Raw genomic sequence first — 24,602 nt, 5'->3', positions numbered from 1 at the left:
AGAATTAATTATTTGCTATGCCAACAGTGTAATTTAGAAATAAGACGTATACCATAAAAATCCTGACAGAATCCCAACCAGAATGTGCACACTGCATATGTTGCAGTATATTAGAGGATGTTTACTGACCTCAAAAAATGAGCAGGTCTTTCCTTGTATGTTATGGGTAACATTTCAACATGGTGTGCCTTCTGTGGTGCTCATGAATTTAAATTATACATTCACACAAGTAATCTAGTATTTCTATATTACACAAGGCTAAATAAATGAAATAACAGTCAAAAAAGGCAAAAAGGCATTTTAATAGATCAGTTTAAGACATGAAACATAACTCACGTTTACTTAAATACTAATACATAAAGCATGGCAAAGATAAGAAATTTTGCTCCATAATTAAAAAATGCATTACGACCTGCCAGAAAAAACAAACAAACAAAAAAAAAAAAAAAAAACAATACCGTTTTACAATAAATACGGTCCATGCCAAGTGCTAGAGGGTATAATCAGCAGTCTTTTTTAAGGGGGTTGGGGATTAACTCTACTTCCACCTTTTATTGCGGCATCCTGCCATCAAAGTTCCTCTTTCCAACAGATCACGGATTACTTGGTTGTTCAGACTTAACACTATTCAAAGAGTTAACAAAAGATTTGAGTCAGAAATCTTTACAACTGCAGTCACTAATGGTGATAAGTTGTTTCTAAAAACAAAACTATTCAGAAAACAAAAGTTTTTTTTTTTTTTACCCTTTTGTGTCCATTTTCTCTGCAATGTTGTCCTTGGATTTATCCTCTTCTTTAACATCTGATGATTTAAACATTTAAATTTTGGAATGATTGTATAAATAAATAAAACCAGAACAAACTAGATACAAATTACTTACAATACTGACATATTACTGGCAATCTCCATTGCTTTCATTTTATTGAAAGAGCAAACCTGAAGAGGTCTAGGTCTTAGCAAGAAAATAGTCTAATTAAATTAATTTTTCATAGCCTGGGAAGCTTTCTTTTCAGACATTTGTGCTCTTCCATACCCCCCCCCCCCCCAATCTCCAAGTTGGCAACATGATTCTTCCACAGTTTAAAGGTTATTGAACTGCTCAATTAATTTACCTCTTTGAAAGCTACAGAGCGTGTGATTTTCCAACAGTTTTGGCCATTAATGTAAAAATAATGTAAATACAAAAGTAAAATACCAACCAGATTTCTTGTCATCTGTTTCTTTTTTGTCTTCTTCAAGTCTTGCTTTTTTTGCTCCCTTTTTGTGATCTGCTACGTTACGTCTTCCTCCTTCACCTTCATCCTCTGAATCTGAAAACTCCTCATCGCAGGCTATGCGCTTGTCAGAAGCTCGTACTAAATGTAAAGGAAATACGAAAGAGGTATTTAGGAAGCATGCCATAGGAAGTTATCACTAGCAATTCCTGCCGCTCATGTGAAGGACAATGGCACACAATAAGATCTGTGTGTTAGTGTGCTTTCTGGCAATTCTCAAAGATGCCAAAGAAGGGCAATTTTTAGTATATCACTATTAAAACAGAACAAGCCAAAACACTTGCTATCTCCCCATGGGATACTGCCTAAACTAAAAACCCCATTAAACAAAATATGTTGTTTGACATTTCATTTTTTAAAGATTTGCCTTGAATTATATTAAGATTTTTTAAGTTCACGGACGGCAATGCCAGATCAAACACTTTAATTGCTAACCTTTCTCCAACAGAAACTATGTCAAAATGTAATTACATTTTTACTGCTTTAAACCCCTGTACATTAACTCTAGATATGATCACATTTTATGGCTTTCCTACAAAGTTCAGGTGATACACATTTATTTTAACAACACACCCTGCAAATCTACTATACCTACTACCTGCCCTACAGTAAAAAATAAACTCCCACTCCCCCAGTTTCAGTGGTAGCAATGCTACAGGAGCAGCTATAAGAAAGTTGCATAGCAAACTGTTGCAATATTCAGCTGTCTAGTCCTACTGTTTACTATTTGGACCAGCTTTTGGGGGACTGGTAGAAAATAGCAGCGGTGTAACAAGAGGCTACTGTGGCCAACAGCAAAATCTTTTCAGGTCCCCCTACACAAACTATTTGGAACATGATTTGATTTGCAAAATACTGATATTGCTCATCAGGAAGCTTTCTACCAGACCCACTATATGTCTGGGCAACCCAGCAGTCACAAGGTATGTCTTATACTGTTACAACCCTGGACAGTTCAGCCCCACCAGTTAATCCAGTCCATGTGCAGCAGAGCTGGAGTTTAGGTTCTAAAGGAGTAGCAGGTAGTGGATAAAGTAGACTAGATGGTTATTAGTAGCTCCCACGTGCATCATTACGATACCTCTTTAGTGCAGGTTAGTCACTAACTGGTCTAGTTTTACAGAAAGGTTAAAAAAAAAAAAAAAACTTCCCCACACAGATAGAAAGACTTATTTGCTCAGTTTCAGCATTTATGTATTTTATATGTTTCATGGAGATTATTGGTCCCCAGCCAGCACTTGTGATATTATCTTGATCAGAATGTGAGCATCTGTGGCCAGATGCTTTCCTTGTCCGGGGATTTGCAAACAGCCCTGATCTAAATTTAAGTGAACTTCGACTGGATACTGGTACAATAAGTCATGATTCTGTCCACAACCATGGCCAAACTGATCAACAGTGGCCAAGTTGGCACCAAATATCTGCCAGTGTACAAAATAGCTTGCTACACTTTAAAAAGTCTATTAAGAATTTACTTAAGAAAAGAAAGAGAGCTTTAAGGGCACATCATATCACAATCTCAGGCTCCACTTAACAGAAAGTGCAAGTGGGACATAGATAGATGCGGCAAAATCAGCAAAGTACTAAGCACCGTATAATTTAGTGTCTGGTTTAGTAACTATTAGGCTATGTACCCACTGGCAAATATTCAATTTCAAGATGCTTTAAGAAGTGTATAATTGCTAAGCAGTATTCTGTATATATTGTAACCATATTATATTGTTTGCTAATCAATATTTACTGGAAATGCGCTTGTCTGGGTCTTCTCCTTCCTCATCACCACTGTCCTCCTGTACAGCATCCTCTGGAATAGCCTGCATCTGTACTCCAGGAGCATGAGGCAGCATACGCAAGTTTTCAAACAAGCGCTGCCTGCAAAAAAAAACACACACATTCTTTTAGAGCTATACAATTTGAAGACAATTGCAAACTTTTCACAATATACATCATTGCAACCTTTCAAGATTTAATAATCTTAGGGTGTTAATTTGTTCTTGTTAAATTCATTTTGGGTTAAGAAGTATTCATAAACATTACCCTGCCTTATGTAAAACATGTAGAGATATGGGATCTGTTATCCGTAAACATGTTATCTAGAGTTCTCAAAATTCTCTCTCTGGGAGTTCTCTCCCATAGAGCCCATTTTAATCAAACAATTCACATTTTTTAAAAAAATTATTTCATTTTTCTTTGTAATAAAACAGAACTTTGTATTTGATCCCAACTAAGATATACTTAATCCTTACTGGAGGCAAAAAATTTTATTAGGTTTATTTAATGTTAAATGATTTATTTTCTTTAAGTATGAAGATCCAAATTACAGAAGGACTCCTTATCTGGGAAAGCCCAGGTCCCAAGCATGCCCATCATATAAAAGAAAGCAAGTACAGGTGCACAAACCAGTTTGAGTTTTTTTTATTTTCTTTTAAATAAAGGGGATCTCAATTTAAGACCAGTTATTTTTGCATATTGATTGAAAATAATTCTAAGCAACTTTCCAACTATATTAAACATTTTCATGTTAGTAACTGGTAAGTGTAATTGTAGCTGAAAGCAGTATTTATTGATTCTTCTCTGTAGGTCAGTACCAGGTGACTTACAATGCATGATTTCAGGAGTCAGAAGCAATATTGCATACAATATTAAAAAAAAATAATAAGAAATGTATAATCACTGTAGGTTGACAAATGTTAGGCACCCCCAGTGATTATAATCACTACATTTTGAATGAATGTATTTTTGTAAGGTAAAACCACATTATCTTTCAGCCCTTAACTGCCCTTTTAATCAAAGATTATATTTAAATTATAATCCATGTGTAATTCTACTTGAGATGGGAAATGAATTATCATATAAACACTGAACAACTAACAACATTTTCTGTAAAATAATTAAAATTACAAATCCACTTACTTTATTTTTTCCATATATTCAGGAGTATTTTGATTTGTCATATTAGAAGGGCTAATATGTAGCTTGAAGTCAGGTCCAAAATATTCAAAGTAATCATTGTACGGCAATTCTGAAAAAGGAAGCAGATAAGCTTTCCTTAAAAAAATAAAATAAAATGCAATAATACAAAAAGGGATTGAGCAAGCATTACAAGTATAAGCAAACTATAATGTGAAACTAATCTGTTCAATATTGCTTCAAATATACAAAAACATAGGACTGAACCCCTGGCCCAAGTAAATGTATTTTTTGCATGTGAAAACAACCTAGCCTAGTGTAGCTTTTTGTAAGGGTTAGTGTTAGGACTGCTTTGAGGGTGCCACAACCACTTGGCTGGCTTGCTTTCCTACACAATAACTCTTGCTAAAATTCAAGAGCATGTCTACAATCACCAGTACCCCAACATGGTCTCCAGGCTATCTCTGCACTACCTGCTATTATTGGATTACAATAACGCTAATGCACATTTCACCATTGCTTCAGGGCTATATCTGTGGGCTATAGTTTTGCTTGCACCACAAAGAATTGAATCCACCCAGTTCCAGGCACACACAGCCGATATCCACCAAATGCGGGACTTGCCATTTTTAAAGGAGAAGGAAAGGCAAAGTCACTTGGGGCTGCCAATATGTTAGGCACCCCCAAGTGACTTACATCGCCTGCCTTTTACCCTGGACTGGTGCCCCTGTTCGTAGAGAACAGCACCAGCCCGGGATAGCTGCAGCGCTTCCTCCTTCCTGTTTGCGTGCGCGCACATACACAGTAGAGTGAAAAAGCCAAACTTTAACAGAGAAGTCGGCTTTTCACTCTACTGCACATGCGCCGGTCGTGGGGTCCCAGCAAAACGAAGCAGGAAGTGCTTGCTCGCAGGCACCAGCCCGGGGTACAAGGTAAGCGATTAAAGTCACTTGGGGGTGCCTAACATTTTGGCACCCCCAAGTGACTTAGCCTTTCCTTGTCCTTTAAACGTAGGGGAGGATTGTCAGCCTGTGATTATCTGCAGGCTGACAATCTGCCATTGTGCCCTTGTCAGAATAGTTTTACTGTTGCACATATCACAAACTAATTATAATTATCTATACATACCATTTGGGATTTCACAGTCCAGTGCAACAGCAGTCTCATATGTCCAGCATCGAGCAACATTGCGTATTGTGTATCCACCTCCCCCAAGCATCAACAAAGGCAAATTAAATGTTTTCACCACTTCTACACACTTTGCGTGACCTTGGAAATAAAATTTTGAGACCAAAGTTTTAAGGATAGTTAATTTTGAGTACTTTACTAGAAAACAATTTATGGCTCTTACACACAAGCATTTCTTCCTGGGTTCCCTTGTAGTGGATATTTCATGCTTTCCAGCACATAGAAATTCAGGAGTTAACACAGCCTTTTACTCGTACTTCCTAATAGCTTGCACTCCCTGTGCACGTGCGGACAAGTACTAAAAGGTGGAATGCAACTTGATACAAATATAAGGGTGAAGACACACAGAGCTACTTAGAAGCAGAGACTTGTCGTGGCTACTAAATGCCAGAAAATACCCTGCCATACACAATACAGACAACTGGCTCTGTTAGAACATGTAGAGACAATTATCAGCATTATCTTTTTTAGTAGCCATGACAAGTAGCTGCTAATAGTAGCTCTGTCTTCACCCTAAACCTTTTCTATCATTTCTGCCTTCTTTTAAATGGGCACTGGGCAGAAAAAGGGGATTTTAGACTTGTTGATTCCATTTGGTTTCCACTGTATAAGCAAGCGACTTGGAAATTGGAAACGGGCAAGCCTTCTTTTGATGTACTCCTAGTACTCGATCTGCCTTTGATACTGCCACCGATTCGACCTTGATTTTCAAGGTATGCATCATTTCTCTAAGTAACTGTTTAACAGTCTCAGGTTTTGCTGAGGTGTTGTGGTCAACCTCACTATCATGTGAGGAGTTGGGGTGAGGTGAGTTGGAGTCTACCTGATCTGACAGGTATAATGATCCCTGTTTGGAAATAGAAATCTGGTCCTCCTCTGAGTCAGAGGATATTTGAACAGTGTGTCGGGGAGCCTTGCATTATTTTGGCTGAGGTGTGTTCTCAAGGGAAGACTGGATAGTTTGCTTAACGAAATCTAGGAAGCTGCCAAGCTGGGGAGGAAATAATGAAGTTGAAGGGAGAGCCTTTGTACTAGGTTCTGTGGTATGCTGAAGATGGCCCTCCTCATGGGAAGGGGTAGTAGGCAATTGTGTAGCAGGTGTAACGGAGGTAGGTTTAGGTGATTGTGGCTTGCAGTCAGAGCAAATATCAACCTCCAGCTTTCTGAGGATGTGCTTGCATTTTTTACACCTGGGCTGCTTGTCAGCCTTTTTGGGCCTAACGTCTGCACTGACAGGAGGGCCGACTAGAGAAAAAAAAATAAACTGGGTTCTCTAAAAAAGTCACTTGTAACTTCAGAGTGTAAACACTGTACATAATACTGGGTTAACAAAACAAATGTTGGTTGCCTAATTTCCCTACATTAAGGTCCCCATACACGGGCCGATTCTAGCTGCCAATATCGGTCCCTTAGACCGATTCGGCAGCTAATCGGCCCGTGTATGGGCAATACCGACGGGCCTGCCCGACCGAAATCTGGCCTGAAATCGCCCAGATCTCGATCGGGCAGGTTAAAAAAATCTAGTCGGATCGGGGACTGCATCAGCTCGTTGATGCGGTCCCCGGACCGACTTTGCCTATACACGTCATTATATTTCGATCGTTTGGCCCCAGGGCCAAACAATCAAATTAGCCTGGATTCTCCCGATATCGCCCACCCATAGGTGGGGGATATCGGGAGAAGATCCGCTCGCTTGGCGACATCACCAAGTGAGTGGATCTGAAGGTGTATGGGCACCTTTAGGTAAGCTACACAGTAGATTCATCACAAAACCAGTTTAGAAAATGGGTTTATCTTCTGAGCCATGAATATTTGCTACTGTGGGCTGCAGTACTGTCTAGGCTAGTATACTAAGATGAAAACATTAGGTTCAGTATTTTAGACTGTCAGGCTTTAGTTCTCTTTCAATGATACAATTGCATTAAAGGACATGGAAAGGCAAAGTCACTTGGGGGTGCCAAAATGTTAGGCACCCCCAAGTGACTTAAATCGCCTACCGTTTCCCCCGAGCTGGTGCCCCTGTTCGAAGAGAACAGCACCAGCCCGGGGTACCTGCAGCGCTTCTTCCTTCCTGCTTCCGTGCGCGCGCATGCGCAGTAGAGTGAAAAAGCCGAACTTTAACAGAGAAGTCGGCTTTTCACTCTACTGCGCATGCGCCTATCGTATAGTTGCAGCTGCAGGAAGGAGGAAGCGCATCATTACAGGTACCCCGGGCTGGTGCTGTTTTCTCCTAACAGGGGCACCAGCCCACGGTACAAGGTAAGCGATTAAAGTCACTTGGGGGTGCCTAACATTTTAGCACCCCCAAGTGACTTAGCCTTTCCTTGTCCTTTAATGATATCTGCATATTCGTTCTGCTTGGTAAAATAAGGCTTGCTGTTTGCAAAAGCTGCTAAATTATTATTTCCAATTAGCCTTACACAGATAGTAACACTGTTTTCAATAATAATCCTTTAAAAAATCAGTACATTAATTCACGTTATTCATTTAAATGTAAATGTACTTTCTCAACATCTGCATATCTACCTACAGCACAGACAGTGTAATGTAAGAAACTTAACTGTAAAACGTATTAAATAAGAACAAAGACAAAATAGGACATTTTTAGGAACCAAAAATGTTGCTGTTCCACTACACATCAGACCATTTACCATTATGAAAGCAAACATTGCCTGCAAAAGGTTAAATCGTGAAGTGACTAAAAACTTCATAGTTCTAAAAAAATAATTCTTATTTCTTACATATTTTATTTCATTTATAACATTCTGTAGGCCCACACTCCTCAGCATTAATGTAAACCATTCTTACCACCCTGTGTGCTGCCAATCAAGAGTTCAAATAGTTCTTTACATCATCATATTAACTGTAATACCCCTTTTGTCCTGAGAAAGGCTCTAGAAAAGAGCTGCACCTCTGATAATTGTTATTATGCTTTAACTAATAAAAGTTTATACACTTTACAGGAGTGCACCGATAACATGAAGAACTATATTACACACAAACGTACATGTGTGTGTTATATTTTTAGTGTATATAAATGACACTAAATTAAGATATTTTGTCCACAAATATTTTAGTACAGAGTTTCATACCTTTTACAGTCAGATTGAAGCATCCAAGACGGTCACCAGAAAGAGAGTCTGCACCACACTGCAGAACAACAGCACTGGGCTGGTACATCTCCATTACTTTAGAAATTATCTGCATTGCAAACAAGTGATTAGTACTAGTAAAATACACCGCAGCTACCAAAATAAAAATGATCTGAAACCAGAAAACATTTATTACCTACCGGCTTAAAGATTTGTCCATAAGACTCATCATCAATCCCATCCCTCATTGGAAAATTGACAGCATAATATTTACCTTTTCCTGCACCAATATCCTGTGAGGATAAATAAGCAGACAAACAAAATATATTTTATTTGCACCTGAAAATATTGTTTTAAGATCTATAAATCCTTTAACATAAACAAAATGCTGGTTCGCCTTTTAGAAGGCAGATATTTATTACATGTTGCATTGTCTCCCATCAGCTACAGCAAGTCACAAAGCAAAGTAGTAATGACTTGGAAACAGTTAAAAATAAATTATTTTCTATATAATTAAGTTGTACAAATATAAATCAATTCTGAAATATAAAGCAGTGACACAATTTTTTAAATGAACACATTTTATACTTGAACATTAATAAATATAAGTATAATATAGATTTAAATTAATTTGTGGTTTAAATTACAATGAGGTGGTTTTCAACACCTAAACTAACATTTTGGAAACAATCTCACAACATTCACAATTTACCCCATTGTGTGACCAACAGATTGTAGTAGCAGAATTGCCACTGAATTCTGTGATTAACTTGTGTTAAAATGGTGTCTTTTCTAAAACTCCTATTTGGAAGATATTAGTAGTATGGTTGGTCTTACTCCATTTAAATATAGAAAAAGCTTAAAAATGACAAACTGACACTGAGAATGACTGATAATTCAGTAAGTACTGCAAAAGAGTTTACTTTTATTAATTAGTTACAGATATATTCCACAAAACATATGATCCTAGCCGCAGGAGTGTAACATTTTAGTACAAATACATAATGAAAACAACCATCCTTACCCTAAGATCTCCAGTGCCAGGGAAGTATTCGCCATATTTGTGAAATGACACTGTCATGACACGGTCGGTGGTATAAAATGCCTCTTCAACACCATCACCATGATGGATATCAATATCAATATATAACACTCTTTGGTGATACCTAATAAACAAAATCATTAAAAAGCTTTGGATTTTGTTTGATACAGAAATATAATTTAAAAAAAATGCACAAACATGGAAGAGGATAAAAGAGAAAACAAAATGGCAGACATTTAACAATATTCAAGATTCCAACATACATTATTGAGTACAAGTTATTTATAAATGTTAACTGCACTTGTGAGCAGTATTTGTTTATCCCTTTCTGTTTCTGTCTCTTGAAGCAAAGTAGAGTAGCAGAAAAAAGTTTATCCCACCAGGTGTGAATTCTGCTACACTGTTTCAGATTCTACTTTCAATAGCAATTACTTTTATATTTAAAAGTGTCCTCCACCCAAAAGCTATTTTTTGTATAGTGAAAAAAATACAGTATAATTCTATGCAACTTTCCTATCAATATACATTCATTGCAATTTTAATGGTTTTAAAGCTTTTAATGCAATTGCTGTTGAAAACAGTAATAGTCTGGCTGTTTACATTCTCTGCACTCCTGGCTCTAGACAAAGGGATAAACAAACACTGCTCTAAACTGCAAATACATTATACATTAAAACTTCTCCCATTTCACATCTTTTCCCTTGGGCCACAATTTTGTGATGGTCTGTGTGCTCCCTCCATGATCACCTAAAATTATGCAGCTCAAAGTGTAACAGAAAGAAACGTGAGAACAAAATGCAGAACTCTGTCAATTAATTGGCTGATGTGACTTAACATGTATGTGTGCCCTTGGACTGTTTGTGTGCACCCTGAATCATATAATCCCAGGGGACAGCCCTTAGTACTTAAACATGCACTTAAATTAAGGAAAATAAAATATATGATGGAGAATTATGAGGTATGGACCTCCTCTGTTACACATTTGCTGTACTTTAGGGATGATAAACTAATCCCAAAGGTTTACCTCTTCTGCAAGAGACAAATTTCACATTCTCTTAAGGAAAAAAAATCTCAAATAACTTACTTCAGAAGTTCAAGGATTGCAAGAACAATATCATTCACATAACAAAATCCAGATGCTTCTGATTTCTTAGCATGATGAAGGCCCCCTGCCCAGTTAACAGCCATATCTGTTTGTTGCCGGTTGAGTTTTACGGCACCAGCTTTTGATGAGAAGATAAAATTTGTTACAATTAGACTGATGCAGTTCATGCGCACTTACTATCAGACTATGCATTTGTTCTGGTAAAAAAAAAAAAAAAAAACTAACATCCCCACTTAAAAGGGGTGGTTCACATATATGTTAACTTTTTAGCAACTTTTCAGTTTGTTTGTTTTTTTTTTTATAGTTTTTGAATTATTTGCCTTCTACTTCTGACTCTTTCCAGCTTTCAAATGGGGGTTGCTGACCCTGATATCTAAAAAAAACAAAAAAACTTATTACTCTTTTCTAATTTAGGCCCTCTCCTATTCATATTTCAGTCTCTTATTCAAATGGATGACTGGTTGCTAGGGTAATTTTGGCCCTAGCAACCAAATAGCTGCTGAGCTAAATAACTCAAAAACCCAAAATAAAATGAAACCCAATAGCAAATTGTCTCAGAATATCACTTTCTACATGCAAAAATGTAAAGAAAAACAACCCCTTCAACTGTTCTTCAGCTCAGCTAACTTACAGAGGATTTACAAAAACCAGATGTAGATTCGAAAAGGTGTATTAATGTAGAGTGTACTCATACACACAAAATTAATTAGTTTTACAAAATTAGCTTTCTTACCTACAGAACCACCAGTAGACAGCTGACAAAACTCAAAGAGGCCATCAAACACAGGACAGTCTTCACCTACGTTAACTATATAGAAAGAATAATAAAAAAAATAAAATAAAAAAAAAAAAAGATTTTCATACATCCGTGAAGCTGAAAGCCAGCACACATTAGTGCATATCAATGATACAATATAATGGGCATCAAATGAGACATTAAATAATAAAGATTTAGGACTCTATCACAATATAATTGCAGCAACGGTACCATAAAATGTTATAGCTGTACAAAACAGCAGCACTGGCCAACACTGTTACTTTGAATTATGTGCTTAGATTTTTCTAGACACGGCTTAGGGATGCTCTTATCCTGATAAAGGGTGGGCTCTCACCCCAGAAACGTTGATGCACGGGTGGTCAGAATAAATGGGGTAAACCCCCCGAGGAATGAAGAAAAATACGTAAGAAACTTACACCTCTGCATTTGTTTGCTGTATTCAGACATATTGTCTGGTCGTATCGATCGAAGAAATTTAATATATTCATCACTGTGATACTTGGTCATCTCTTCAGCTGTTGCCTTGTGAGGTCGCTAGAAAAGAAATGCACAGTTATATCAAGGTACTTGTGAAAGGGGAAAAGATGAATAAATACATAAACAAACTCACATAAATTTCCATTTTTCTATAAAGGCCATAGTTCAGCAGCAAATTATGGGTCATGCGGATTCTGTGAGGCTTCATTGGATGCCCTTGGCCATAGTAGTAATTTCCGATATCCCCTAAAACAGCAATATGAATAGTTTTAAAAAATAAATTACACACCAGTGACATGTGGCACGATAATAGTGAAATGCGTTTACAATTAGTCTATGACAGTACTTACAGGACTAAACCACTTTTCATAGCAATTTCAATCAGTTGAAACACAAACATGTTAGCACTGACAGCATTTGGTAGCTTGAAAGTTATTTGTTGCAAATAACAAAAAGAGCTAAAAGCTACAATTCCTGGTCCACAATTGATAAAAAGTTTAAAAATGTTGTATAATATTTGAATATTTAATTGTTGTTCAGAATTAGGTCAAATATTAGATTTGGTATTTAGCTGAATCCAAAATTGATGAATCCTGTGCATCCCATAGTTACATAGTTACATAGGGTTGAAAAAAGACCATTGTCCATCAAGTTCAACCCATCCGAGTAAACCCAGCACACAACCTATACTAACCAATCTATACACTCACATACATAAACTATATATATACAACCAGTAATACTAACTGTAGATATTAGTATCACAATAGCCTTGGATATTCTGCTTGTTCAAAAACTCATCCAGGCCCCTCTTAAAGGCATTAACAGAGTCTGCCATTACCACATCTCTAGGAAGGGCATTCCACAGCCTCACTGCCCTCACCGTGAAAAACCACCTACGCTGCTTCAAATGGAAGCTCTGTTCCTCTAATCTATAGGGGTGACCTCTGGTGCGTTGATTGTTTTTATGGGAAAAAAAGAACATCCCCAAACTGCCTATAATCCCCTCTAATGTACTTGTACAGAGTAATCATGTCCCCTCGCAAGCGCCTCTTTTCCAGAGAAAACAACCCCAACCTCGACAATCTAACCTCATAGCTTAAATCTTCCATCCCCTTTACCAGTTTAGTTGCACGTCTCTGCACTCTCTCCAGCTCATTAATATCCCTCTTAAGGACTGGAGCCCAAATCTGCACTGCATACTCAAGGTGAGGCCTTACCAGGGACCTATAAAGAGGCAAAAATATGTTCTCATCCCTTGAGTCAATGCCCTTTTTTATACAAGACAGCACTTTATTTGCTTTAGTAGCCACAGAATGACACTGCCTGGAATTGGACAACTTGTGATCTACAAAAACCCCTAGATCCTTCTCCATTAAGGATGCCCCCATCACACTACCATTCAGTAGATAGTTTGCGTTTATATTATTTCTACCAAAGTGCATAACTTTGCACTTGTCAACATTGAACCTCATTTTCCAGTTTGCTGCCCAGTTTTCCAATTTTGTCAAATCGCTCTGCAAAGCGGCAGCATCCTGCATGGAACTTATAGTTTTGCACAATTTAGTGTCATCAGCAAAAATAGAAACAGTACTCTCTATGCCCACCTCCAGGTCATTAATAAACAAGTTAAAAAGCAAAGGACCAAGGACTGACCCCTGCGGTACTCCACTAACCACACTGGCCCAATTAGAAAATGTTCCATTTACCACCACTCTTTGTACTCTATCCTTCAGCCAGTTCTCTATCCAATTACAAATATTATGTTCTAGGCCAATATTCCTCAATTTGATCATTAACCTTCTGTGAGGTACTGTATCAAATGCTTTAGCAAAATCTAAGTAGATGACATCAACTGCCATTCCAGCATCAAGGTTCCTGCTCACCTCCTCATAAAAGGCGACTAAATTAGTCTGGCAAGATCTGTTACGCATAAAACCATGCTGGCACAAACTAATAGTATTGTGAATTGCAATGTATTCAACTATCCTATCCCTTATTACCCCTTCCAGAAGCTTTCCTACTACTGATGTCAGACTAACAGGCCTATAGTTTTCAGGCTGAGAACGAGATCCCTTTTTAAATAATGGCACCACATTAGCAATCCGCCAGTCTCTCTGCACCATGCCAAACCTCAACGAATCCTGAAAAATTGTGAAGAGGCTTGGCAATCACAGCGCTCAGCTCATTTAATACCCTGGGATGAATCCCATCCGGTCCTGGACCTTTATTTACCTTTACATGTTCAAGTCTCTTTTGAATTTCCTCCTGAGTGACCCACGCGCCAGTAGCTAAATTACTAGAACTGGGTATATTAAAAGGGAAGCCTTCATTATCTGGCTCCTCAGATGTATAGACAGATGTAAAATAAGAGTTCAAAATTTCTGCTTTTTCCCCGTTCTCATCAACCAACGTACCCCCCTGTGATAATAAAGTTCCCACCCCTTCTTGCTTCATTTTTTTAATATTCACATAATTAAAAAATAATTTTGGATTCTCCCATGCTTTATATGCGCATTTTGCACAAAAGTCATGCCATTTATTTAGTTAACCATTTCTTTCTCTTATTGTATACCTCAAATGCACAGTAATAAAGTAGTGTGTTCCTTTCACAAAAGCTCTAATAACCTTGCAACAAGAACAGAAACAAATAGCAATATATAGTGTTTGTTTAGTATACTGTATGACTTGATTATTCATTTTACAGAAATATGATTATCAGTTAAATAAACCTTTGGTATGATGTAGATCTATTGTCTTCATTTTTTATAGTTTATGGTTTTTTAGTTATTACAACTATCCACTTGAAACGCAGGCCAAGTTTTATGTAAATGTGTGTATATATACTGGTATATATATATATATATATATATATATATATATATTTATTATATATACATACATACACACACATTTACATAAAACTTGGCCTGCATTTCAAGTGGATAGTTGTAATAACTAAAAAACCATAAACTATAAAAAATGAAGACAATAGATCTACATCATACCAAAGGTTTATTTAAAGGGGAACTATTCCTTAAAGTGCTGGACATGGATAATTGAACATGTTTAGTGCTTAAGGGGGTTGTTCACCTTGGAGTTAACTTTTATTATGATGTAGAGACCAATACTCTGAGACAATTTGCAATTGGTCTTGCAACTGCTCTACTGCGCATGCACGAACAACTCTATTGAGTGACCTAGGAAAGATTTTATTAGTTGGCAGTACTGCCCTACTTTTTACCCTCAGGCTGGCACATTGCTTTTCTAAACAAAGCACTTGTGTTTGGCTGCTGGGGTCAGTGACCCCCATTTTAAAGCTGGAGAGAGACAAAAGAGGAAGACAAATAATTAAAAAAGGATAAAATATAAATAATGAAAACCAACTGTCGACCTCGCCAAAAGAAAGAATCTTACTTGGCCATCTCTATAGTGATTTGAGGGTAAATGCAATTTTTTTTTTATAAGTGTCCCTGGAAGTACAGGACAGTGCCTGTACAATCATGGTACATCCATGATTTCCTATTACTTTAGCCATGCTATTAGTTAAGACGTGCCAATTAAAAGTTGGAATACAAACAGTGCTTAAACCTAAAACATCTAAATAACTAGTTTAAAAAATAAGACTAAGGGGCACATTTACTAAGATCCGATTTTTTATGGGCTTAAAACACGATATGGTATATATTCGGAGTAACTACAATAATTTCTGAAGTTCTAAAATGTCTCGAAAATGCTTTTATCGTTCGTACGAAAATATCGCAATTGTGTTCCGAAAGTCACAATATTTTCGTGTTGAAAAGTTTGTTAAGCCACAAAAACCTTTCTGGCTTTGGAAGGCTTCCCTAGTACTTCCATGGTATTCAACAGATCCATGGTACTGGACAGATCAAACCTGGCAAAAAGATAGTCCCGAGGAAAGTGCAACCAAAGCGTTAACGAATTCCAAAATGTTCGTATTCTTTGCACAAAGTACAATTTTTTAGTGGAAGTTTAACGAAAACCACGAAAAACACTTGGAATTTTAACAAACTTTTCGCATACATTCCGAAATGTTCTATAAGTTAGAAAAAATACAAAATTATCTCAAAATCGTTTAGTAAATGGGCCCCTAAGTAAAGATCATATTTGCTTAATCCTAAGAAAAGCTGTTTTTTTCTAAGCATTATTTAATCACGCAAAGGTGGCCGATGGTACTCCAGTGGTGTAATTCAAGCAGAGGTTGTCAACTTTCTATCTCAAGATATTTAAAATATCACCAAATAAACTAGCACACCTGAGGAGCTGAAAGGGGGCAAGGCAGTTTCACTAGGAAAGGAATTGTGAAATGCTGTGTTACTGGAACTAGTCTTGGTTTGTAAAATTGTGTAAGTTTAAACAAGTAAGAGATTTTAAAAGCTCAGCCAATTTAGAATGAATCAACATTATATGACTAAGCAACAAGCACAAGGCTAAAATACATGGTTATTTCCACCAGTTGGAAGCAGCATCAAGGGTAGCAAAACAAGTTACTGTAATTGCCAACACTATTAAAGGCAAGAAAAAACTGTCAACAGTTTGTCATTGCCATATTTAGTTTCTTAAACTAACACTAGAGCCTACCTGCCTTCACCATAAACATAATTATTAAACAAATATATGTTTAGCAGCGTGTATGTTTAGTTGCAGAGGAGCTCCCTTTAGTGGCAAAGTCTTTGTAAAGAATCTGCTACTGGGTTGCTCTGAGCAGCATGACCCCTGCATAAAAGCCTTATAAGAAACACATAGCATAAATTAGATTTTTTTTAAAAAAATATGTCCCATTTAAATGGGAAATGATTCACTTTCAATACCCCACTACGTGTTTTTTTTTTTGGGGGGGGGGAGGTATTTCTTACACTGAACAGGGCACTAGTGACATTCTATGTTCATATGAGCATATTCAAAACAAAACAGGCCACTTAGAAGCTTAACAAAGGCTTAGAAAAGATAGGCTCAATAAATTAACAGAAAACTGATCCTTTAATGCATTCTGTATTCATAAACTCTTATTATCCCCATGACTTAAAGCAGGGGTGCCCAGACTTTGTCACCCTGTGGTCTACTCTTGCCACCTGACCTCCATCATGAGATCTACTACAATAAGCAAGAAAAAGTATCAATCAATGTTTACAAATACACATAGCAATATATAAATGCATTGCCAAATTCACATTTAATGCCCACATAACATTATTCAAGTGCCAACTTCAAGTTTAATGTGAAAGGATTGTAGTAGTTTTTACATCCCTTCTTCATGGGCCACTTTGTAGTCTGCACACAGAAACATATATAAAAAAGGAGCAAATATAAACAGCGGCCCGGTGGGGACAATCTTCTATACTGGGACGAAACTACAAGACGAATGGCTTGAGCAGCCGCACTCAAAAGCTCCAGTACGCTGGGAGGGAAAAAGAAGTGGCGGGATGTCCTCCCGCTGCATTCCGCCTCGAGGTCTACCAGAAACTTTAAAGTGATCTACTGGTAGACCGCGATCTACCTTTTGCGCACCCCTGACTTAAAGACAACCCGAGGTCCACTAGGATGTTGAATATATTTACAATTTATGTAACTTAACAACTGGTTACATTTGTGCTTAAACAGCTGTATTAAGATTCAGAGTTTTAGGTTTGCAATAATTTTACAAGGGTGACATGTAGAAAATATTATCTAAAATGAGGATTACTGTCCACAATGGGAAAGGCATTCATCTGATAGATGTGATTTGAAATGTGCTCTCCTGAGAGTTGAGTTCCTCACAAGCAAGGAATAGAACAATGCGGACTAGTGCTGGGCGGTATTTTATAAAAAAAAAAACGGTATGAGTTTTAAACATACCGCTATACCGGTATGCGCGCCTCCTGCTGTTTTTCTCCTATTACTTCCGGGTTGCGCCCGTGCGTACGTGACGTCGGCGCGTATGTGACGTCAGCGCGCACGCGACGTCGCTAGGACGCATCGCTGGAGCTGGAGGAACCACAAGTTGGGTAAGTTCTGCTGGGGGGTTGTGGTTGGGGGGTTGGGGGGGTTGTGGCTGGGGTTGGGGGGGCTGGGGGGGGTTGTGGCTGGGGTTGGGGGGGCTGGGGGGGGTTGTGGCTGGGGTTGGGGGGGCTGGGGGGGGTTGTGGCTGGGGTGGGGGGGCTGGGGGGGTTGTGGCTGGGGTTGGGGGGGGGCTGGGGTTGTTGGGGTTGGGGTTGGGGGGGGCCACCAATATTTATTATTTATTTTTTTATTTATATACCGTCAAATACCGTGATACCGATATAATTTTGAAAAATACCGTGATAAAAATTTTTGGTCATACCGCCCAGCTCTAATGCGGACTCTCTTAACCATCAGTAAACACCTGTCAGAACTGGCACAAAGCTTAGTACTTCACATGCAGGCTGCATCCTCAGAAGGCATCATTAAAATGTAACCTACTGATGCTGGGGTACTGGCTTTCTTTTTTAACAAGTTCTAGTGACCACTATTACCTTTGGGTGCTTACCAGGGATGCTAAAACTGTCGACCAGCAATTGTTATACAGTAATAGGGATCCACTGATAGGCTATCAGGGGATGATTTTGTGATATCACTACAACTTGCAACTCAGCAGTAAAGTGTGACTGAAGTTTATCAGAGCACATGGCTGTGGCACCCTGGGCAATAAAGAATATTGCTAGCCCCATGTGACATTTCAAAATAAAATATAAAAAAAAGCTGTATGCGTTTCTGAAAAATTGATTTAAATGCAGGATTTTGCTGGAAAAGTCTTATTAACAGATGCATTTTGGGAAAAAAAAAAAAACATGTTTTCCAATGACAGTATTCCTTTAAGATCGACTTGTTTGGGGACCTCACCAAATGAGCGGATCTTCTCCCGATATGCACACGTAAGGTGGGCAATATTGGGCTAGAAGGGCCAAACAATCAAATTACAACAGTATAGGGGTCATCCAACGGAGGACCGCAAATGTGAAAATGACACCTGCTCAATCGACACCTGCCCGATTTTTGACCAGATATCAACTGGGATGGCCCCATACACTGGCAGATAAGCTGCCAAAGCAGTCTAAAGGACTCAAATCGGCAGCAGTGTATGGTCACCTTTAGGCTGTGAAGTAAAAAGCAGCTTATTTGACAAAGGGCTTCTTAATCATTTATAAAGCAAGTAACTTACACATAAGAATGCTATTACAGCAAAGAAAGTCATGCAAAACTTTCATTTCACAATGCAAAATCGCACGGTTTCAGTGACTACATTAGCACCAGCTTCCAATACATTAAAGGAGAAGGAAAGGCTAAGTCACTTTGGGGTGCCAAAATGTTAGGCACCCCCAAGTGACTAATCACTTACCTTGTACCCCGGGCTGGTGCCCCTGTTAGCTGTGAGCCTGGTCTCCTATTCCTTCTTCGTGTTCTTGCGCATGCGCAGTATAGTGAAAAGCCGAACTTTAACAAAAATTCAGCTTTTCACTCTACTTCCTCCTTTGACATAGAAGGAAACGCTCGCTGCAGGTACCCCGGGCTGGTGCGGTTCTCTCCTAACAGGGGCACCAGCCTGGGGTAAAAGGTAAGTGATTAAAGTCACTTGGGGGTGCCTAATATTTTAGCCTTTCCTTCTCCTTTAAATAGACTTTGCAAACATCCATTGCTTTACATAACAGTGAGACTCTGGTATGTGCATTTTTATAAAAAGGCACACGACAACTTCTCATGTGGAATTAGTGTCAAAGGGGAACATGCCAACATTACAGTTCTATAAATTTTGCAATCAACTGAATACATATTTTTGCAGTTTTGGTGTAACTAACACATTTATGAAAATCTACATCTTAGATTTTTCCACTCAAAAAGGCAAATTATTATACTGCTCATAGAAATCTTGCTATGAACTGAGGTGAGACGTGTAAAGGTGGAGATAAAATGGTAATACAGTGCAGTCATGGCAGTTGTTACAAGCAAAAGCAATAAACTGGAACAAACTTTACTCTAACTCCACTTATGCATTTCTTGTCTGGTTATTAAGACAGACGGTCTACACCTCTGCTGTCCAACTAATTCCATGTAGTGGGCCAGTTATTCACTATACAGTACTACACATTTGAAGGCTGGATTATAATACTCTGTAAAATCAGTAAAATACTAAGTATAAAAAATTTTGCTGATAATCATGACACGTGACGTGACCCCTTTTGGATTATTCCATAAAGAATCTAACTATGGCACATGTATGTATGTATGTATGCATGCATGTATAACTTTATTTATAAAGCACTACAAGGATACACAGTGCTGTACAATTTCACAATATACACAATTACAAACAGGGAGGACAATCATTGTAATAAATACAATAAGTAAGTATAAATACACAGGGAATAAGTACCACATGGTATGAGACACATTAAGAAGGAGGTCCCTGCCCCGTAGAGCTTACAATCTAAGTGGTCAGGTAACACATTGGCACAAGTTGAAAGGCATATAAAGGGGCATATTTATTACAGTGTGTAAGAAAACAATACTGGTGATGTTTCCCATAGCAACCAATCAGCAATTAGAATTTTTGTATCAGATACAAGTTAGAAAACAAAAGCAAAGATCTGATTGATTGCTATGGGCTTACACACTATAATAAATATGCCCCAAGTGTTTGATCACGATTATGTTGAAAAGACCACAACTTAAAGTAGAACTTCCACCCCTCAAACTAGAAGATATTCCCCTGAGATCCCATTGATTCAAGGCAGAAACATAAATAGGTGCCTTCCAAACACAAATGTGCCCAATCTCACTCTAAAGAAAAGACTTTATAGAAAATTAAAACAAAACATTTCTCCCCAGGTCATTTTTGCCAGGGTGGATCACCCACCAACAAAAAGGAGGAAGTACCCTTAACTTTACGGCCAACTGTCCCGGGTGCAGGTAAAGAAAATTATAAAGAGAAAAAGTACCGGACTCACAGGAACTTCTAAAAAGAAGCAGCAGCTCTGCTCTTCCTGGTTTATCCCTATCCTGGCACTTTCTTTTCACCTGGACATTTTTTTTTCTGAGAAGAACACTGGAAAATGAACAGGCAGATGCAGATAATTGTTCCTTACTTTTCTTACTCAACCAATAAAACACAGACGTGTCATAACTGAGCAGACAGAGCAGAGTGCAACAGTGGAGTTAAACAAATAAAAGTCATAAATCACCTGGAACCTTTCAATTTTAAACATCAAAATTACAGAAGGGAGAAAGGTGTGTATTTCAACTTGCACCATACATGCAACCCCACTATTTGAATAGATAAATCCTCTGCGGTCAGCCTTCCAAACTTCATGCATCAAACCCCCAGCAATAGAGCCGCACTCTCAGCCAATGTCCAATCGAAAAATATATATAGGGGGGAGCACGAGACAAAATGCAAAACTTCTGCAAAAAAAGTGCTTTTATTTTTATGCCATACACGACATGTTTCGGGCCCCTTTCGTGCCCTTTATCAAGTGTGTGCAACCCCACTATTTCTTTCCCAAAACACAGCAGATAGCCGTCTCTAGCTATGGGTTACAAACTTTAGAATAGAACTCACTCATCTTGTGAATTCCCCCACAGTTACACTAAAGAAAGACAGGTTATGTGGAACATTTTTGACAATTTTGAGGTTGACTAGATCCAATGAAGACGCAGACTCAAAAATATCAAATAGCTTTCTATTAAACAGCCAAGTAACAATAACTTAACAAACACTATTGCACTAAGCCTTCAGATTGAGGCTAAAGTAGTATTTCTGAAATCATAATTACAAACAAAATAAATGTAACTAAACATTAAAATTAGACCAGCATAGATTGAAATCAACTACTTAAAAGGGCTGTTCACCTTTTAGTTAACTTTTAGTATGCTGTAGAAAGTGATATTTTACAATATAATTTACAATTGGTCTTCATTTTTAGTTATTGCAGTTTTTTTACTTCTTTCATTTTCAGTTCAGGAGGTCTCCAGTTTGGAGTTTCAGCAGCTATTTGGTTGCAAGGGTCCAAGTTACCTTAGCAACCAGGAGATGGTTTGGACAATAGACTGGTATATGAATAGGAGAGGGGCTGAATAGAAAAAAAAGTTACAAAATGTAACAATAATTTTTTTGGCTCAGTGACCTCCATTTAAAAACTGCAACAAGTTGGAAGAAGTAGGCAAATAATTCAAAAACTATAACAAATAAGTAATGAAGGCCAATTGGAAAGTTGCTTAGAATAGGTCATTCTACAACATACTAAAAATTAGCTTTAAACCACATTAGACATTTTGGAACAGTATCACACACTAAATATATATCATAGTAGAGGGAGGACACACACCATTAAATGGCAGATTGCCTGGGGACTCAGCACTCACAGGACTTGATGAAAAAACAAAAAAAATCTTTAATGTTCAAAAATCTATAAATATATATAAGGAGATATGACACTTCTAATGCGGAACACACCACCGATTTGTGAGGTTAGACTGGGAATGGACTCCTATAGCCAAATATTCATACTGAACAATAATGAAGAAAGCGGTTTGATTTATCGACATTTGTCCATTCTATTTAGTAAGATACTGTTATTTGTTTGAGGTATAGACCCAAATTTTTGTTTCTTTCCCAAGAAAAATAGAAGACAAACTAGAAGCAAAAAGATTTATAATTTGAAGTATTTTTCATAACCAAATGCTACAGGTTACATCATGGATCCCCAACTTTTTTTTGCCACACTTAGATATAAAAAGTGTTGGTGAGTCATATAAGCATGAAAGTTATTTGGAGATGCCAAATAAGTACTGTGATTGGCTATTTGGTAGCCCCAGACTTAGTAGACTGACTGTGTCTCTGTGCTTCCAAAACTTGTCTCCAAGCCAGAGATTTAAAAATGGGCACCTACTTTTGAGGCCACTGGGAGCAACATCAAAGGGGACAGTGAGCAACATGTTGCTCACAAGTCACTGATTGGGGATCACTGGGTTAGGCGATGGGTTTTATGACTATTCTGGGTCAGACACTCCTTATTTTGTGTCCAATATTTGGTTAAGGTCCATCTAAACCGATTTCCAGGTTATATAAAGATGAAAACATTGCTATGTGCTCCAAAAATATATATAATAGCAAATAAGCATTCATCCCAAATCTCAACTTGGCTGACCTACAATCTAGTACAACAAAGGACCACAACTAATACTGTTTTGAATTATTATGTGTCCCTGTGCTTGGCATAGGAATTAGAAGCGAGCCTGATAAGGACTTGGTCACTTTTTGTCGATTCAAAATAAGCATGAAGGTCTAGTAACTTCTGGTTATACCACTGCCTTGAACTGTGGGTATAACACAAGGACACCCAACATGAGACTCTCTAACCACTGTTTAACTACACCTCTAAATAGACAGCTGTTGAACAAATAAGATCTTAAGAATGGATACCCAGGTGGCCTTTGTCCATGAAAATCTACTAGCACCCTTGCACCCCAGATTTAACCACCGTGATGCTCAATGTAGAACAATGAGAAAATGGACAGATCACCCCAAATCCCCTACACATAAACACTCAACCTAGACTCAAGTTTTCACTGGAGCTTTCCCCAAACAAATGCAGAACCCCAGCTAGCCCTAGCCCCGCCCCGGGCCCCATCTCGCTGTCACCACGAAATGGCACTTGTTCTTGTCTACACCCTGAGGACAGGGGGGCGGCACAGCGCAGTTTCACAGGGCAGTGTATAGGCCTGTCAGCCTCAGGCCCGCTGGGTACCTGCTAACAAAACTCAAAAAGCAAACCGTGTGGTCTGGGGAGAACTAGCGAGTCTCCAGCACGGATAAACCATATTGGACAATGATGCGCCGGGGGCCTGGGTAGGAGTCGCTCTTTACACGCCCACTTTACCCTAACCAAGTGCCGTATGGCGATTACCCCACAGCTGCCCCTCTCTTACCATCATAATAGTAGCAGACCTTCTTCTTGGCACCCCCCTGAGTGTACGCCATGGAGCCCCCTTGCACAGTGCACGGACTACTCTTGCGCCAAAAGATCGGATAAAGCGGTATAGAGGCGCGGAAGCGGTCCGGTCGGGGCACCGATTGGGAGCGAAAGAAGCTGCTGTGAGTACACGGCTGCCGTTATTCGGTGCTCAATGAGACTTTTCCCGCTCGGCCGGGGGGCGCGCTCAGGCTCACACAGACACGGTGCAGACAGAGGTGGGAGGGTCAGGTGAGGCCGGAGTGGGAGGAGCCTGAGAAAATAGAACCAGGAACCCTAAGTGAAGGTAAAACAAAAAGTAGGCGGGTTAGACAAATAGGGGTGGGCAGTACAGCCTCTGAAGGCGTGATTGGGAGGGGAGAGTGGCAGCTTTGGGCGGGAGGGGGTAGGGCATTGCTGGTCAAATGGGAGGAGCTAATATCGCCTCAAAACATAGGTTGCACGAGCGGACGGAAAATGAGCGCTGCTGCGGGGGAGACGAACATTGGGACCGGTGGAGGGGCTTTTATAAAAGAACAGAACATTTGTCATAATGCTTACTGGGGTATTCAAAACTGTATTATGTTAACGCTAGGGAATGTAAACCTAATCGAGAATAATAAGGGCGAATGTGTGCTCTGTTCCGGCTTTTCCTAGTCTCTTCCACTCTGTGTCCCCTTCTCTGTTCAGTTGGTGCAGTCCGGATAGCGCGCTCCGTTGGATCTGTCAGGGAATCCTTCTCTATTGGAAGGGCTCATGGGGGGGCGCT

General features: G+C 38.7%; 1 protein-coding gene across 1 annotated transcript; it reads right to left on the bottom strand.

Annotated features, from left to right (window-relative positions):
- Window positions 1-283: 283 nt before the first annotated feature.
- Window positions 284-24,057, bottom strand: hdac2 (histone deacetylase 2). Its single transcript, NM_001005432.1, is given in 14 exon segments — window positions 284-624; window positions 745-802; window positions 1,201-1,356; window positions 3,017-3,147; window positions 4,189-4,297; window positions 5,314-5,454; window positions 8,466-8,574; window positions 8,666-8,758; window positions 9,490-9,631; window positions 10,592-10,730; window positions 11,346-11,420; window positions 11,807-11,924; window positions 12,001-12,113; window positions 23,811-24,057. Coding segments are annotated over 14 exon segments (1,467 nt in total). The 5' UTR covers window positions 23,863-24,057; the 3' UTR covers window positions 284-593.
- Window positions 24,058-24,602: the final 545 nt, after the last annotated feature.

The sequence above is a fragment of the Xenopus tropicalis genome, chromosome 5 (assembly GCF_000004195.4).
Source record: "Xenopus tropicalis strain Nigerian chromosome 5, UCB_Xtro_10.0, whole genome shotgun sequence".
Taxonomy (NCBI): domain Eukaryota; kingdom Metazoa; phylum Chordata; class Amphibia; order Anura; family Pipidae; genus Xenopus; species Xenopus tropicalis.
The sequence above is the reverse complement of the archived record's forward strand: the minus strand, read 5'-3'. Positions and strand labels throughout refer to the sequence as shown.